Source organism: Anopheles moucheti, chromosome X (assembly GCF_943734755.1).
Source record: "Anopheles moucheti chromosome X, idAnoMoucSN_F20_07, whole genome shotgun sequence".
Classification (NCBI taxonomy): domain Eukaryota; kingdom Metazoa; phylum Arthropoda; class Insecta; order Diptera; family Culicidae; genus Anopheles; species Anopheles moucheti.
In genome coordinates, this window is record NC_069142.1 from 11,786,508 (window position 1) to 11,803,230 (window position 16,723).

General features: G+C 41.0%; 1 protein-coding gene across 10 annotated transcripts in view; it reads left to right on the top strand.

Annotated features, from left to right (window-relative positions):
- The window catches only part of LOC128307322 (disks large 1 tumor suppressor protein), a 49,662-nt gene that overhangs the window by 28,929 nt on the left and 4,010 nt on the right, over window positions 1–16,723 (top strand). For 2 of the 10 annotated variants that reach the window (XR_008287620.1, XR_008287621.1), the window contains exons 2-14: window positions 5,308–5,950; window positions 6,602–6,634; window positions 7,917–8,192; window positions 8,292–8,902; window positions 8,988–9,063; window positions 11,037–11,174; window positions 11,565–11,713; window positions 11,796–12,075; window positions 12,175–12,277; window positions 12,816–12,860; window positions 13,296–13,337; window positions 16,157–16,303; window positions 16,374–16,656. Coding sequence is in view for 1 of the 10 variants with exons in the window: in XM_053045098.1 (XP_052901058.1) it covers window positions 6,602–6,634; window positions 7,917–8,192; window positions 8,292–8,902; window positions 8,988–9,063; window positions 11,037–11,174; window positions 11,565–11,713; window positions 11,796–12,075; window positions 12,175–12,277; window positions 12,816–12,860; window positions 13,296–13,337; window positions 14,472–14,555; window positions 16,157–16,303; window positions 16,374–16,656 (2,267 nt within the window). In the remaining 9 variants the exon portion in view is untranslated. Of the gene's footprint in view, window positions 1–1,582; window positions 1,939–4,298; window positions 5,951–6,601; window positions 6,635–7,916; window positions 8,193–8,291; window positions 8,903–8,987; window positions 9,064–11,036; window positions 11,175–11,564; window positions 11,714–11,795; window positions 12,076–12,174; window positions 12,278–12,815; window positions 12,861–13,295; window positions 13,338–14,471; window positions 14,556–16,156; window positions 16,304–16,373; window positions 16,657–16,723 lie in introns of those variants that run through there. The other 8 variants (XR_008287619.1, XR_008287622.1, XM_053045098.1 and 5 more) reach the window with 8 other exon arrangements.

The window sequence follows — 16,723 nt, forward strand, 5'->3', positions numbered from 1 at the left end:
ATTCCACATATTCTGATATATCAAGTTGGCATTGCGTGTGTTTATGGGGGTGGACGACAAGAGTTGCTTCAAAGATCCATTGTGCCAACCCATTTCATTTTCCACTATTGTATGATCTCTACTCCCTTCACTTAAAAAGTAATCTGCAAGGACGATCGAATCTTTCTCAATAGAATAACTGCTGGAAATGAATATTCCATCACATTTGGATTTCATACAAGCAAAGCTACAATGTATGTAATGTATATAGACTCCCTTGAGAAGAGGTTTTCATATAAATCTCCAGTAAGAAGTCATTGAAAACATGAGTCAACCCTCAACAGATTTATATATTCGCTAAGAGTATCAGGCATTCATGAATCCTCACAATTTTACCTTAAATCTTTAGCTATTGTAAGCTGGCTGTACTGTTGTTGTCTGTATAGAATATTTTAATTCTGAAGCTAAAAACATAACTGCAACATAACATATCAAACTGGCAAATTGGCAAGTGTTATTGGCAAGTGTAGTATAGGAGGTTTTTTAATCAATAATCCCTATCTAAAATCGCATACGCTCAGTTCCCCAGAAGCATGATTCAGCGGGTGTTAAGTGTGTCACGGTAGTGTAAATTTTGTATGAATAATGCACAGGCCCGGATATTGCGAAAACAAACAACAACAAAAAGTTGGTGGCAAACATTTCTTAAAGATGTTATTTTTAACGGTGGCGATAACTCGTGTGCTTCGTCTATTTCATCCAAACCGTGACCTAGAGGCCGTACCACGCGCGTGTGTGTTTGTTTGAGTGCGACAAATTTCAACCAGATCAACAATCAATAGCAAAAATACTATCAACATATCAATCAAGATTGGGTTTGGTTTCGAAACGGATAATATTGAACCCCAAATGTGAACATGGAAAACAACACGTGTGTGTAAATAATGAATTATTGGTACTTGCGAAAGTGTGCTTTATGCGAAAATAAAGTTTGAGGTTGTTTTATATTGAAAAGTAAACATTCATTAGTAACGGAATGAGATGTAGGCGCTTGTGAATTTAATCGATATGAATTAGCACGCGTTTACAATACAGCATGCCATATGGTACGTCTGCAGCCGGATAATGTGCAGTACGCAGCCTAAACGCGAACTGTCAGATTCGTTCCAGTTTGTTTTGTTTTCGTTGTTGCAAATTGCTGTAAACGGGTTAAACGGGGGTCGTAAACCGGGGCAATTGGCGTGTTGATGGTTTATTTCTACCATAAAGCATAAGAAAGCAATATGCAGACGGCGTAGATGCATCTTTCAACCAACAAAAGAATCAATTTATCGCCTTTCATATTGTGCCACGAGAAGAAATAACGACGGCACGGAACTGGTATTAGTGAGAAAGGATATTGGAAATGGGTTCAAAACAGCTTCACGTATGATTAATTCTTTCCTTCTCTATTGTAGCTATTTGCTTGGGTAGAAAAATATGGAAATGTAAAGGAGGCAAGGGCTATTCCGCATATTAAAGCGATCGAGAGTCAGCTAAAAGCGAAACGGTTCCGATCGTCGGCGGTGGTTGTAATGAATTTGAATACGGTTTTGGTGCAACCCGCATATTTTTAGACGGCTGCCTAAAGAGAAGAAATCCCACCAAGCCGAACATGATGATGCGCGGGCGTATTGCCCAAAGTGTTGACCCTAACCGGTCCGGATGTGCGCGCAACTCGATGGAGGGGAGCTATCGAAGGGGACGGAACGGTGACTCACAAACATGCTGCTACCAGACATTTGCGATTATGTTGCACCATGCTGCTTTTCTTTTTTGAAACTGACTGCATACACACCCAAGACCCATTTGGATTGAAACAACTCGTGGATATGCTGACGAATATAATGGATTGAATGGAACGGGCGTACGCAAGGCGACCGTGTAACGTGGAAATAATGATTGAAGTTTAATCGAAAGGTATTTAACCATCGTGCACACATCACATATCTATTCTTGTCTATTTTGAGGAACGTAAGCCGATCCAAAAAACGAGGAAGGAGTTGCGCCGATGCGCACCGAAACCATTGGCGCAATGTAGAGGACAAGTTTTGCATACAGAAATATGTGCCCCGCGTTTTCGCGCTTGTCGTGCCCGTTTTGTTTTGCCTCGAACACACACACACCCATCCCATTCGTGGGGAGTAGATCGTGCGCCAACGATCAAACCAAGAGCAAGCGAGTATGTGTGGAAAAAAGTAATGAAAACGTAGTCGTTTCGTTTAACATTCGGGATGGTTCTAATTTAACCTCGACACGGTATGGGCCGCGGGAGGGTTATCAAGGGGTCGAAAACTATCGCCTAACTTCTCAAAAGGGGTGGTGTGAGAACAGTTTTGTGACAGGCGTAGGAATTAATGAAACCAAGCGACCGGGCAATGGGAAATCAATACGCGCCATCGAATCCGCTATAAAATTTTACTTCTTCCCCCACCCGGAAAGGGCCGGCCAACCTTCCTCATTCGACAATGAGCTCCACCAATGTGTTTTGCATTTGACCTAATCCTTTTTCTGTGTGAGTGCTGCCGTGACAACTCGAAAACATCAAGCGATTAACCCTTGCAATTAGTGTTGAGCGTAACGAAGCTTCTAAGAAGAATCGTTCATAGGAATATTTAGTGAAAAGTCTTTCGAATTAACTCCTAAAAGTTGCACGTGTGAGGATTATTGTTATAAAGTTTCCTACATCTCTTTTAAATTCCGTAAAGCAATCACTAAAGATACCAAAGATATTTAAGTATACAAACTTTATTATATTTCTGACCACAGCTCAGTCAGCTATTTCTGACTTCAAATATTTATCTATTTTAATACGTTTAGGGCCCACATTTATTCTATTTCTAAGCTGAGTTCAACTTTATAAATCTTCGGACATTGCAGATGTTCTTAATGGTTGCAAAATTTAGTCAGATGCATGAATTGGAGTCGGAATTAGAATCACTCAACACTACATGCAACCTTTACACATTAAAACCAATGTTAATCGTCCCATCTGGCAGAGGGAACTCACGACGCTCAAAAAATCATTTGACTAGAGCATCGACGTTCGTGAGACTAGTCGAAGTTAGTCGCATGATTTTTCCGAAAAAAACCGAAGCAACCCGAACGTTTGACCTCGCGCGATCCGATGGTCGATCCGATCGCGATCCGAATATTGCTCGAATGATTTAGATCCCGAACCATTGGGATCCGAAAATTGCTCGCATGATTGAGATCCCGATCGTTCGACGCTCGCCACTGCTGCACACTATTGTACGCGCACGTTTGACCGCACCAATACGGTTCAATTTCGGTTTCGCTTTTACCGTTTCTTTCGCAGCGTTCTTTAGCGGAAGGGGGGGTCCAGCTCTTCCATTGCGTGGCGATATTTCACACAGAAAAAGCCATTCATTTTCGGCATTTTCGCCATATTCGGATCCATTTTGATCACTAATCACTATAATAACACAACATCTTTATCAATTTAAAACCCCGGACATGCACATATCTCACTTTTTATACCTATATTTCACCAAACTGTTAGGAACACTTGAATGTACCGGCATGCGAATCATCGCGTTAAAATCGTTCCCGCACTTATACCACAAACCAATCCTTCGTTTCCGATGCAACACACAACTTCTTCTTTCATTTTTTAGATCTTTGCTCAAAATGACACGATCGTGTGGAACAAAAGGAAAAAAATGTTCGAGAATGTGCTCGGATCGTTCGGACCAGCTAATTTTGCACTAACACATATATAGAAGTGCTCACCGCGGCTCCCGAGCGGCCGAAAGCGCTCAATTAGAGCGAGAGGAAACGATGAAAAAACGAGAGGTCAATATGAAAAAATCGGTTTTTGCCAGATGGGGTGTCCTTCGTGTGGCTACCATGCTCCCGGATTCGTGGATTGTGCATTTTCTCGTGTTGACTGCGTGTTTGTTTTGACTTCTTCTGTTCTTACAAATTGCTGACCCCTTTATGATACAATCCACCCCCTGTCCCCCACGCTCTAACACCCGTGTCCTCCTTTCCATCTCCTCAGTTGATTTAGTTTTTTCTTATGTTTGTCGCAAAAATTTAATTTAAATTTCTCTCTCTCTCTCTCTCTCTTTTTTTCTTTTTCTTTCAAAACCTTGGCCGTTCATCCGTTTTTTTCTTTCCCCCATTCATTTCGCTCGCCCTCACTATCACCCCCTACACCCGCCACGTTCCCTTCTTGTTTCGTTTTTCCCACTTTTCTTTTCTTTTTTTTTTTTTTCTTTTTCTCTCTTCTCAACTCTCTGCTCGTTCTTTTATAGGTGACTATCGTTTGAGTGAATAAATAGCGCTGTAAACGCAATGCCGGTTGGTGCTTCAGGCTAGATCGGTGTGTTCGGGGTGCGTGCGTGCGTAAGAAACGTTTCCTCCCCCTACCCCCACCTGCAATACACCCACCGGTCACCATTTTCCCCCCGTGAAAAGGAAAAGCGCGTTACAGCCGGGAAAAGGCGGGGGGTTAAATGATTGTAACACACGGTCGTAAAAGAGTAAAAAGGTGAAAGGGCTGTTGCTTTTTTCCATTCACCCCACCCAAATGCGGTACGTGTGGGCTGTATCGGAATGTTCTTGAGATGAAGGGGGTGTTATGGAACCGGTTCTGCAGTGGGAAAGATGAAGGAAAGGATTGTTAGGAAACTACTTAAAGAAAGGATGCAGGAAGTATGTGGGAGGGAAAAAAACAGAAGAAGAAAACGGAGCAAATAGAACCATTTAAAGATCGCGGAACCGCTGCGAAAGCGGATAAACCAATATTTCATTACGCACATCAGACGCAAGCGATAAGCGAAGGCACTTGGCACTGTTTAGCACGATTCGTTGTTGTGTGCCCTATCGAAAGGACGTTTTTCTTGCTTTCTTGATTTAATATCTCTTACCGGCAAGGCTTTTACCATTTTGTTGCGTCCTTAATTCGCCCTTGACGTATTTTAGCTCCGTACCGTAGACGGTTTCGCCACTGACCTGAGACACAAGCGATTCCGGACAAGCTGGAACTCGAATGATATCCCCTACACAATTGCACGGGAAAGTGTTACATCGGGCAAATGGCGATTTTGCTTTGCATTACTTAACCATGGGTGAAGGAATAAATGTTTCCATTGCCAGAAATTTAATTAATTATCGATCGTTGGGTTGAGATTTTTGTTTACCTACTCGTTCCTACTACTACCAGATACTCGTTCGATATTTATTGATCGCTGATTTGATTTTTTGTTTTGTTACAATGTATTACCTTTATCATTTATTTTACCTTTCTTATAATTTTTTTAGGCGTGCGTTTGTATGTGTGCATAATTGTTTCTTTGTGTGTGTGTGTTTTGTGAAGGGCAAAGTGTAATTAGCGTTGTAAGCACCAAGTGGCAAGTGAAATAAAGTCAAAGAAAATGCTTTAATCGTATCATACTAAAAAAAATCCCCGGAATCCCAAGCTCTTTATATCTTATCGACCGGCGTAAAGTGAGTTCTCGTTCTTCTTGGCCCAGCAAACAAAAAAAAAATCACCCTGACCGCACACTCGCCCCATTTCTCATCACTTCCCATAAATGTATGCTTAAGGAAGGCTGTTTGTGTGGTGCGGTTCCGAGGGAAAAGGGGGCACCTAAGCGGTGGGCGGGAGTTTCCTAGTCGATGATTAAACGGTACTAAATATAGAAACAAAACAACACCAATATAAACTCTACCGTAAAGGCAACAGATTACAAAAAAATCTGGTTAAAAGCAAGTGAAAAACGCGTGGGGAGGGTAAGAGCAAGAAAGAGAAAAGAAAAACCACCCCTACAAAAACAAAGCAAAACAAAAAAGGAAATAAAACATGACGACGAGGAAAAAGAAACGCCAGCAGGATGGAGGAGGCGGAGGCGCGGGCGGTGGAGGATTCCTCAAAAAGGTTTCGTCCTTATTCAGCCTGGATACGGTACAGTAGTAGCAATAATAGTTAACTAGTCTTAACGCGTAGCAAATTGTCGGTGTTGCTGTAGTAATGTGCTTCCTGTTTTTTTTTCTTCGAACGATTATTGTGCTTTATTTTCTGATGTAATCCTTCTCGGTGTGCATGTACACTTTATGATTATATTTATTCGTTGAATGAATAGAATTGTTAAATACAAATTCACTCTTGCATTGCATCTTATTCAATGATAAATATTCAGTGATTTATTTTTGCAAAATGATATTCTTGTTAATACACTTATTTGAGAAACTGTTCCATTTTTGTTGTTGTTATTATGAGTGAAGGAAAGTACACAATCTTTAAATTAACTGTTAAAAATGCAAGTAAAACAAGCAAACAAGTGAATTGCATTACTTAAGCTGTATTTGGCACGATTCACCTAATTGAAATCAATACCTCGATGCTATTATGAATTTTCCATTGAAAAATAGAGTGATTAATTGTAATAGAATCTACTTTGCGCCACACTTACCTTACTACAGATGTAAATCTCGCGTTATTGCCAATTCTCTGCTAGGTTAAAGTTAAATTGTACTCCATTCTATTACACGTACGCACACCAACATGCACCCGCGTTAATCCTCACGTTTGGTTCTGTTTTCTCCTTCAAATTAGGTTCCGACATCGAATGCGAATGATACAAAACAGGTAAGTTGTAGAACTAACACTGCAAGGTCGAAAATCTCACTATCTCTGTTGTCTACACGCCATAACATAACTATAAACATAATTTAAAGTGTAATGCATAAACAAAGGTTCTTTATATCTATCTAGTTGCTATCTTACTAAATGTTCCAATTATTCTCGAAAACACTCGACCAAAATAGGCTGAATTCATTTTCTTCCAAGATGCACAGAGGCAAATATTGTATTTATATCCACCTGTTCGAAGGTGTTCCCAGCATGGAAAAAACATTGTTTAACGTTTAACGACAATCTGAATCTGAAAGTGTGATAAAAAAAAGCTTTAATTTCATACACATTTTGATGGAAAATTACCGATACATTTCTCCAGCATGTTTTTTTTTTTCGTTAAATAACAGCTGAAGACTTTCAAGCCAGACATCATTCTTTAACGTAACACAATCTGCGTTCAATCTGTCATTTTCGATTTTGCATCCGAATGGTGGTTTGTTTTTTTTGGATATTTGTTTTAAAATGTTTGCTTAAACCACAGCACAAATGTTGCCCTTCGAAGAAAGTGAAAATGATATGATAATGACCGAAGGCAAAACAAAGAGAGGAGGAGAAGGGTAGACGTGTGGGAGCAGGATAGAACCTTGCAGGGCTGCAAACAAACTGTCATCAGAAAAAGAAATGTTATGTAATGATGTTTTATTTCCGGGAAAGGGATCCGCGAATGCTTTCGGATTAGTTCGAACACGATCCGGCAGCGGAACGGTGACGAACTGATCCGAACCCGGAAGCTGAAGGACAAAACCATACGTCACAAGTATATTTCCCATGAAAGGTTGTTTATAGTGCGTAAGTTCACAGATTGACATCTTCGCGAAAATTCGGCGGGCTTTGTTAAAAACAAAAAAGAAGAAGAGTTGATTCTCCCTTCGAGCGCTTTTCGCTATAACTTGATTGTCATTTTTTAATTTCACCGCAAGTTTAATGGCTGCTTTGTTTGACCTACAGATTGCTTCTAATAATATGAATTTCGTTTGTGTGCGTGTGTGCGACTGTGTTTTCATTTCGAAGATGGTTTCCAACATTTCTAACAAATGTTTTACTTTGCTTGAAGTTTGTTAATTTGGTAAAAGATTGCAATAGAGGGCCGCTGCTTGATTGGGAGATGAAATCTCACAACAGCACCAAAACGGTACGGCCATAATGGCGACAGCAAATGACACCCAAGATGGAATCGGTATCGTTGTTTGGCATTGTACTTATACTGCACCGTCATCTTCATCTCGTTTCGCAGCTGAATGGCGATTCGCCGTGGGAGTACGATGAGATAACGCTGCTACGCGGCTCGACCGGGTTGGGCTTCTCGATCGCGGGCGGTACGGACAATCCGCACATCAATCTCGACGCGTCGATCTACATAACGAAGGTGATACCGGGTGGTGCGGCCCACGTCGACGGTCGGCTGCAGGTGAACGATTGCATCGTGGCCGTGAACGAGGTGCGCGTGGTGAACGTAACGCACGGGGAAGCCGTCGATGCGCTCAAGCAGGCGGGCGACCGTGTGACGCTGGTAAGTGTTGTGTTCTTTCGATCCAGACGAGAGAGAGAGAGAGAGAGGGGAGCGAGTCGGAAAACAAATCTAACACATTTTCCCTCTAACACGCTGCAGCACATCCGCCGGAAGCGCCCACCCGCCCAGGCACCGAAGCTGGAGGAGATCGAACTGCTGAAAGGTAGCAAAGGGCTCGGTTTTTCGATTGCGGGCGGTATCGGCAACCAGCACATCCCGGGCGATAATGGCATTTACGTAACGAAGATCATGGAGGGCGGTGCGGCCCACATCGACGGCCGGCTCGCCGTCGGTGACAAGCTGATCGCGGTCCGCACACCGGACGGTGGAGAGCGCAATCTCGAGAACGTGGTGCACGAGGAGGCGGTCGCAACGCTCAAGGCGATCACCAACCGGGCGACGCTGATCGTGCAGAAGACGAACATACTGCAGGCGCTCGCCAACTCGATCAGCAACCTTAACTCGCTGTCGACGAACGCGATGAACAACGTTGGCGTCAGCATGGTCGACCATGCGTCGCCGGATGCGGGCGGTGGTGGCGGCGGCGGTGAGGCCGGCGGAGGCGACACGGAAATGGCACCAACGGCACGTTCCCACTCGCCAGCGTTCGCACTGGAGAACAGCTCATCCCGGTACGCATCGTCGAACGTGCTCGAAACCGGCATGCCGATCGGTACACCGCGCGCCGTTAGCAGCGAAGACATTACACGGTAAAAGGGCACTGCGTTTTTGCGACATTTTAACCCGAACTTTTAATTACTGGAACTTGGTTTGCTTATGTTGTTTGTTTTCCAGAGTACCGCGCACGATCGTCATTCGGAAAGGAGCGTCCGGACTTGGGTTCAATATTGTCGGTGGTGAGGATGGACAGGTATGTAGTAGCTCCTGTGTAATTAGAGATTTTATTGGTAAAACATACGTTTTTCTTTTTTTAAGATTAATTTTGTAATGGAATATTACAAGTATTCACTCGTGTACTCTTTTTTTTATTCTGAAGGAACGGCCCTAAAAATATTCCTCTTAGGGTATTGTAATTGTTTCTTGCAACCGTTGCCTACTTTATATTTTGAACAACAGAAAAATAATTTATTTCATCCCTTGAATATTTGCAATTAAAATAATATTAGAATCTAATAGCGCCAATCAATATTTTAATCTCTAAGGATTAAGGATCTCTTTTAAGCCTAATTTTAGATTGTAATATTTCAAGTGTTCACTCATGTACAAATAGTCCATTTTCTTATTCCAAAGGGACGGCCCTTAAAAATAGTCCTCTTAGGGTATTGTAATTGTTTCTTGCAACTATTGCCTACTTTATATTTTGAACAACAGAAAAATAATTTATTTCATCCCTTGAATATTTGCAATTAAAATAATATTAGAATCTAATAGCGCCAATCAATATTTTAATCTCTAAGGATTAAGGATCTCTTTTAAGCCTAATTTTAGATTGTAATATTTCAAGTGTTCACTCATGTACAAATAGTCCTTTTTCTTAGTCTAAAGGGACGGCCCTAAAAATAGTCCTTATAGAGTTTTGTAATTGTTTCTTGCCTACTTTATATTTTGAACAACAGAAAAATAATTTATTTCATCCCTTGAATATTTGCAATTAAAATAATATTAGAATCTAATAGAGCCAATCAATATTTTAATCTCTAAGGATTAAGGATCTCTTTTAAGCCTAATTTTAGATTGTAATATTTCAAGTGTTCACTCATGTACAAATAGTCCATTTTCTTATTCCAAAGGGACGGCCCTTAAAAATAGTCCTCTTAGGGTATTGTAATTGTTTCTTGCAACTATTGCCTACTTTATATTTTGAACAACAGAAAAATAATTTATTTCATCCCTTGGATAATTGTAATTAAAGTAATATTAGAATCTAATAGCCCCAATCAATATTTTAATCTCTAAGGATTAAGGATCTTTTTTAAGCCTAATTTTAGATTGTAATATTTCAAGTGTTCACTCATGTACAAATAGTCCTTTTTCTTAGTCTAAAGGGACGGCCCTAAAAATAGTCCTTATAGAGTTTTGTAATTGTTTCTTGCCTACTTTATATTTTGAACAACAGAAAAATAATTTATTTCATCCCTTGAATATTTGCAATTAAAATAATATTAGAATCTAATAGAGCCAATCAATATTTTAATCTCTAAGGATTAAGGATCTCTTTTAAGCCTAATTTTAGATTGTAATATTTCAAGTGTTCACTCATGTACAAATAGTCCATTTTCTTAGTCTAAAGGGACGGCCCTAAAAATAGTCCTTATAGAGTATTGTAATTGTTTCTTGCAACTATTGCCTACTTTATATTTTGAACAACAGAAAAATAATTTATTTCATCCCTTGAATATTTGCAATTAAAATAATATTAGAATCTAATAGCGCCAATTAATATTTTAATCGAGAAGGATTTTTATTTCTCGATTTTTAGTAAAAAGGAAGAGAATGCTACTTGTTCAGACACAGGAGATAATGTTGAACTCTGTAAACGTTGATTTAGTTCCTTGGCGGCTCATTGCCGTATTATCAATGATTTATTGGCTGAGAAGAGTACAAATTGCTCCACGCAATTCCTTCTTGTCTTTTGCCTTATCCCGATCATGCTATTTTAAAAACAAATATATCTCAGTAAAAATAATTTTCAATTTTAATTTGCTTGGTGATATTGTTAACTATCATGTTAACAAATAAGTTAGCGTAAATATGCGAAATATGAACATTATGCCGATCAGATCCGCATAGTAATTGCTACCAGACTTTATCAAACATTACGTTAAAATACATACGTATGCCGATACATTTTGTTATTCATGTGCATATTGTTTTGCTCAACAGGGGATCTTCGTATCGTACGTGCTGGCTGGCGGAGCAGCCGATCTCGGTGGTGAACTAAAACGTGGCGACCAGCTACTATTCGTCAATGGCATCAGTTTGGCAAATGCATCGCATGAAGATGCAGCGCAGGCCCTTAAGGTGAGCTACATTCATTATCATTGCGGCTGGTAGAATTATATATTTGTCTGTCATAGTTATTATTAAGTGTATTATACAATGCTACCATGCTTTATTGACAAACAATAAATCTGCTTGGTACTGTACATACATTGGATGGTATCTAACATCTTCTTACAATCAAAATTAATATTACCAAACCAAGCTGTAGCAAAACTAGATAAAATGTATGTTGTTGCTATAGAATTTTGTACTACCGTAACGTTCTAATATGATTTTTATTTATTTATTTATTTATTTATTTATTTATTTAATAAATTTAATTAGTTTGTATGCCGCAAGGGTTTTACAAATATATTATTATATATTATATATTAATAGTTTTCTAATAAATTATTTTATTTGATCTAGAATGCCGGTGGCACGGTAACGTTGGTTGTGCAGTACCGACCGGAAGATTACAACCGGTTCGAACAACGCATTCAGGAGCTGAAGCAGGCGGTGGCAGCCGGTACCGGCACGCTGCTGCGAACCTCTCAGAAGCGTACGCTCTTCGTACGGTACGTAAAGCACACAAAAAAAAGACAATGCACCGCGCATGCTATAAAGCTGTTCTAATTGCACCGTTTCCCTTCATTGCAGTGCACTGTTCGACTACGATCCGAACCGGGACGATGGGTTACCGACCCGTGGTCTCCAGTTCCGGCACGGTGACATACTGCACGTGACGAACGCGTCCGACGACGAATGGTGGCAGGCACGGCGCGTCATCGGCGAGGACGAGGAGGAAAGCATCGGTATCGTGCCGTCGAAACGGCGCTGGGAGCGTAAGCAGCGTGCCCGTGACCGTAGCGTTAAGTTCCAGGGTCACGCCGGTGCGAACAATAACAACCTGGAAAAGGTATCTCCATCGGGCGAGGAGGTGAATGTTCCTTCGCCGCGCGGATATTAAACCCTGATGCGTGTTACCCCCGAGGTGTTTAATTAATCGTATGCGTAACGGTGTGCTTTTTGCTTGCAGGTGTCCACGCTCGATCGTAAAAAGAAAAACTTCTCCTTCTCCCGCCGGTTCCCGTTCATGAAGAGCAAAGACGATAAGAACGAGGATGGATCGGATCAGGAGCGTAAGTAGTGTCAAAACAGGGAAGGGCCGTCTCTCCCAACCCCCCATATCTCGTCTCACCCCAATTACCCCCTCGATCACTGTTCGGTGTATATTACCGTGGTGCTAGACGCTGATGTCTTCTCTGTTTGCGTGTGTTTTGCACGTTTGTGTTAGCTTACTTAGTTGGTGAAATTATATCTGTCAACCATGACCCCCTACAACAACGCGTTTAATATCGTTTTTAGTTTGGTTTTATTTCATTCTTTTTATTTCATCATATTTACACTTGTTTTTCTCATTTCTTTCCATATATACGATTCGTCCTACACGTCGGGATATGCAAAAAAAAACAAACAATCCTTTAAATGCGTACACGCCATCCTCTTCCTTCAACCATCTCCATCACTGTGTATTTGCGTGTGCATTTGTGTATGTGTTCCATGTACTGTCCCGGTGTTGTGGTCGACGTCCATCCCCATTATCACGCTGCTCCTGCTGTTGTTTGCTGCTGCACCGTACCACACATTTCCTTCGAATTTCCTATCGCCCAATATCAGCCAATGGCAACCTGAGCGATCCAAATGGTCACGATCCGGAGCAGCGTAAGTTTTTCCCTTCATACCGTTAATATATTATTTCCTTCATACCTTCATCGTTTCATCGCAATTTGTTTGTTACCGTGTCTGATGTGTCCAGGTTGTCGTATTGTTTGGCTTTTCCTTTGTACGTTTTGTCCTTTATTTTTTACAGCCAATGTGGTAGCTTAATGCTTGTTCAAACTCATGCACGACGCATACAGACAAATGTTTCGGAATTTTCCCCCCGGGATGGATCAACACACCGATCCCTAACCCCTTCTCTTCGTTGTTAACTCTCGTCATAAATTTAAAAACCCGGAATAGGGGAAGTCCGGTTTTTGTTGTTGTTCTTTTTAATTCCTTCCTCGCACCGTAACCATCGACGCGGCGCACCGCAAAAACGCGCGTCGCCTTCCACGATTTTGAATACTCTAATCGTCATCTCCGATCCATTTCCAGCTTTCATGCTTTGCTACACACAAGAAGACGCGAATGCCGAAGGTAAGTGTCCAAATGGTTTTGTTATTGTTTGTTTTTATCATATGTTTCCAATATTAATCTCTCCCGCTACCGATAAAAGTACAGTTTTAAGTTTGTCGTGTCGTTTTTTTGTATCCTGTTTTTTTTTGTTTTGTTTTGTTTTTTTTTTGTTTCATATATTTTAGATGTTGGGTTTGCTCCCATTCACACACACACACACACTCTTCCGGTCCGTGTTCCTCGAACCATCCCCCGTTACAGGTCCCTCAGGTCCATCTCTCCACCTTATTAAAAGCCGGTTTCGTTCCGGTTCTGGTTTCATATCGATCGTCGGGAGGGGGTTTGTTATGTTTGCCGCTTCCGTTTCCGTAAATGGCCGCTCGGCAGATCCGACCTTCCTCCCCCATCAACACCACCACCACCACCATCACCCCTCTGCCATCCCGCACACGATGGGAAGCAATAGGATCTTCGCAACGTTTTGTTTGACAGATGGTTTGGCCGGCATACATCCGGCCCCCGTAACAGATTTCTAATATGGGTGCGCTCCGTACGTGGTCATGGTCATTTTCTCTGTACAGTTTTTTTTTCATCAATTCTTAATTGCAAGGATGACTGGTTGCAAACAATGTTCATTAAGATTTGGTGGTAAACACTATCGTTATCATCCCTATATTTTCTTATCCATTGCTTGTGCCGATGGATGGAATTGTATTTAGTTAATCTATTTCGATGTTCTAATTCGGTTATGTTTTTGATTTCTTCTTCATACCTTTTGTGTTTACACGTTTCTTATCTAATTCTTCTCTTACTTTTATCTTCTTGTTTTTGTTAAATTTTATCCGTACTTGGTTGTTTTTTTGCTGGGTTCTGTTTCTTGTCGTACCTCGTATCGGTTTCATCTCTCTTTTCTTGTTTTTGTTTCTGGTCTCTTTGGTTGTCATTCATTTCTTCCCGATTTCTTTCTCTTTTGATCTCTTCTTCATTATCTCTGATCATCATTTTCCCTTTTATTATAACCTTTTATAATTTTCTTCTCGCTTTTCCGTTTGGTTGTCGTTTCTTTCTTCCTTTATCTTTCTCTTTCTATCTCTTCTTCTCTATCTTTCTTTCTGTTTCTCTATATATATATCTGTGTCTCTTCTTCCTGTCCAGGTGGTGGTGAAATAATCTACCGCGTGGAATTACCTGATATGGAGCAGATAACTCTTATCTACCTGGAGAATAACTATGCCGACTGTAAGTCTGCCACCACGGACGCAGCCAGATCCCTTTCGACTCTCCGTCTTTGCTATTCACCGCTCTCAAACATTAATATCTTCATTTCGTTAAACCGTTACCGTTGTGTTCACCCTGTCTTCTTCTCCACTCTGGCAAAATGTTTGCGTAATCGGTATCACTTCTCATTTCTGGTCGTTGATTTCTGTTATCACATTCTGCTCTACCTGGTGTGGCCTTCCGTTACACTTGCGCTGTGCCCTGTTATGTGTGTGCCAAACTTACCGAACAAACACTATTCCACCCAGTTGTGGCAGACTGTTCGGTTTTAAGATCACCACTTTATCATTCGGTTGCAACGTCTCTAGTGTGTTCTAGCGTTTTTAATTAAAGGTTGTAGCATTTACTCTATCCCTCGTTCCGGTTCGGGCGTGTTCGATGTTGTTGGGCGTTTGTTTTCTTAGTAGTCGCTCGAACCGGCACCAGCACTATTAGCTCTACTCAGTTACTCGCTACTCTCTCTGATTTCTTTTTTTTTATTATGTTCCCCTTCTATGCATTCCCCTTTCCCTTCTCTCCCACCATCACCTCTTTCGTCCAATGGGATTGCCATTTTACGTGTTGCTCCAGTGCAAACAATTCATTGCTTAAAGGGGGGTTTTGTGACGAATCGAATTTATTTTTCCTAATAACATTCGTATATGTCACACGTGCCGATTAAACGATTAAACGAACGAGACGATTAAACATTCCTATACAACTATTCCAAACGTTAACAGTGCACCCACTTCGTTTAGTTCAACCATTTCGATGTGAACCGACTAGTGTGCATGTGTGCAATCAGTATTTTAGTAAATATTAAATTTACGTTTATTTGCATGCATCTCTGTCGCATGCAAAATTTTCTTGATCTTTCATATTTTACTGTGCTTTAATATATTTTACTCGCTAAATTTTGTTATTGTTAATTTTGTTGTTGTTAATGGAATAATTTTAATCGAAATGATTTTATTTTAAACTTGTTGTATTCTTACTTCATTACTGTTTATGGAATACTTTACCACAACTGAAGTGTATGGAATACTATATTATTTCATTTTCAGTATAAGCATTTAAACATATCGTATGCGAGCATAACTCAGTTAATAGCTCACATGTTCATATTCTCTCTTCTATTTATGTTACTGTTATTCAACTACGGTTGCTTTTATTTTTACTTGTGGTTTTTTTCTCGTGGCATGAGCCTGTTTGGTTTGTTTTGAATTTTCCTTAACACATTTTCCAGAATGGTGGACTCTCTCTCTCTCTCTCTCCCTCGTCTCGAACCGTCTGTAAAGGGGATGTTTGCTTCTGAATGACCTGTAATGGCTTTTGTTGTTTTAATTGTATACTGCAAATCGAACACGATGTTATCTGCACCAATTGTTTCACCACACCCGTGTGTCCGGTCGGTTGCTAAGGATATTTTGTTAATTTTGTTTTGTTAATCAATGAATTATTCGGTAGCTCTGTTTTGTACCATCAGCAATACGTTAAGACGTTTACTGTAGCAACAGTAACGCATTGCATAGCAACGACTAATATGTGTTTGTTTGCGTGTATTTTTTATTTTGATTTGCCAGCGGAGGAAACCATTTTGTCGTACGAACCGGTGCAGCGTCTGCAAATCACCTACACGCGCCCTGTCATTATTCTGGGCCCGCTGAAGGACCGCATCAATGACGACCTGATCTCGGAGTACCCGAACAAGTTCGGCTCGTGTGTACCACGTAAGTAGCGGCAGCGCCCGAACGATTTAGCTGACCCGTATCGGTGAATTGTTTTCTCTTTCGTTTGTAGATACCACACGCCCCAAACGAGACTACGAGGTGGACGGACGGGACTACCATTTTATAGCGTCACGCGAACAGATGGAAAAGGACATACAGAACCATCTGTTTATCGAGGCGGGTCAGTACAATGACAATCTGTACGGTACGTCCGTTGCGTCGGTGCGCGAGGTCGCCGAAAAGGGCAAACACTGCATACTGGACGTGTCCGGTAACGCTATCAAGCGGCTGCAGGTCGCGCAACTATACCCGATCGCCATCTTCATCAAACCGATGTCGGTAGAATCGATCATGTACGTAGCGTTGTGTCGCATGAAACAATTTCCATGCTGGAAACTGACGAATGTTTTCTCTGTACAT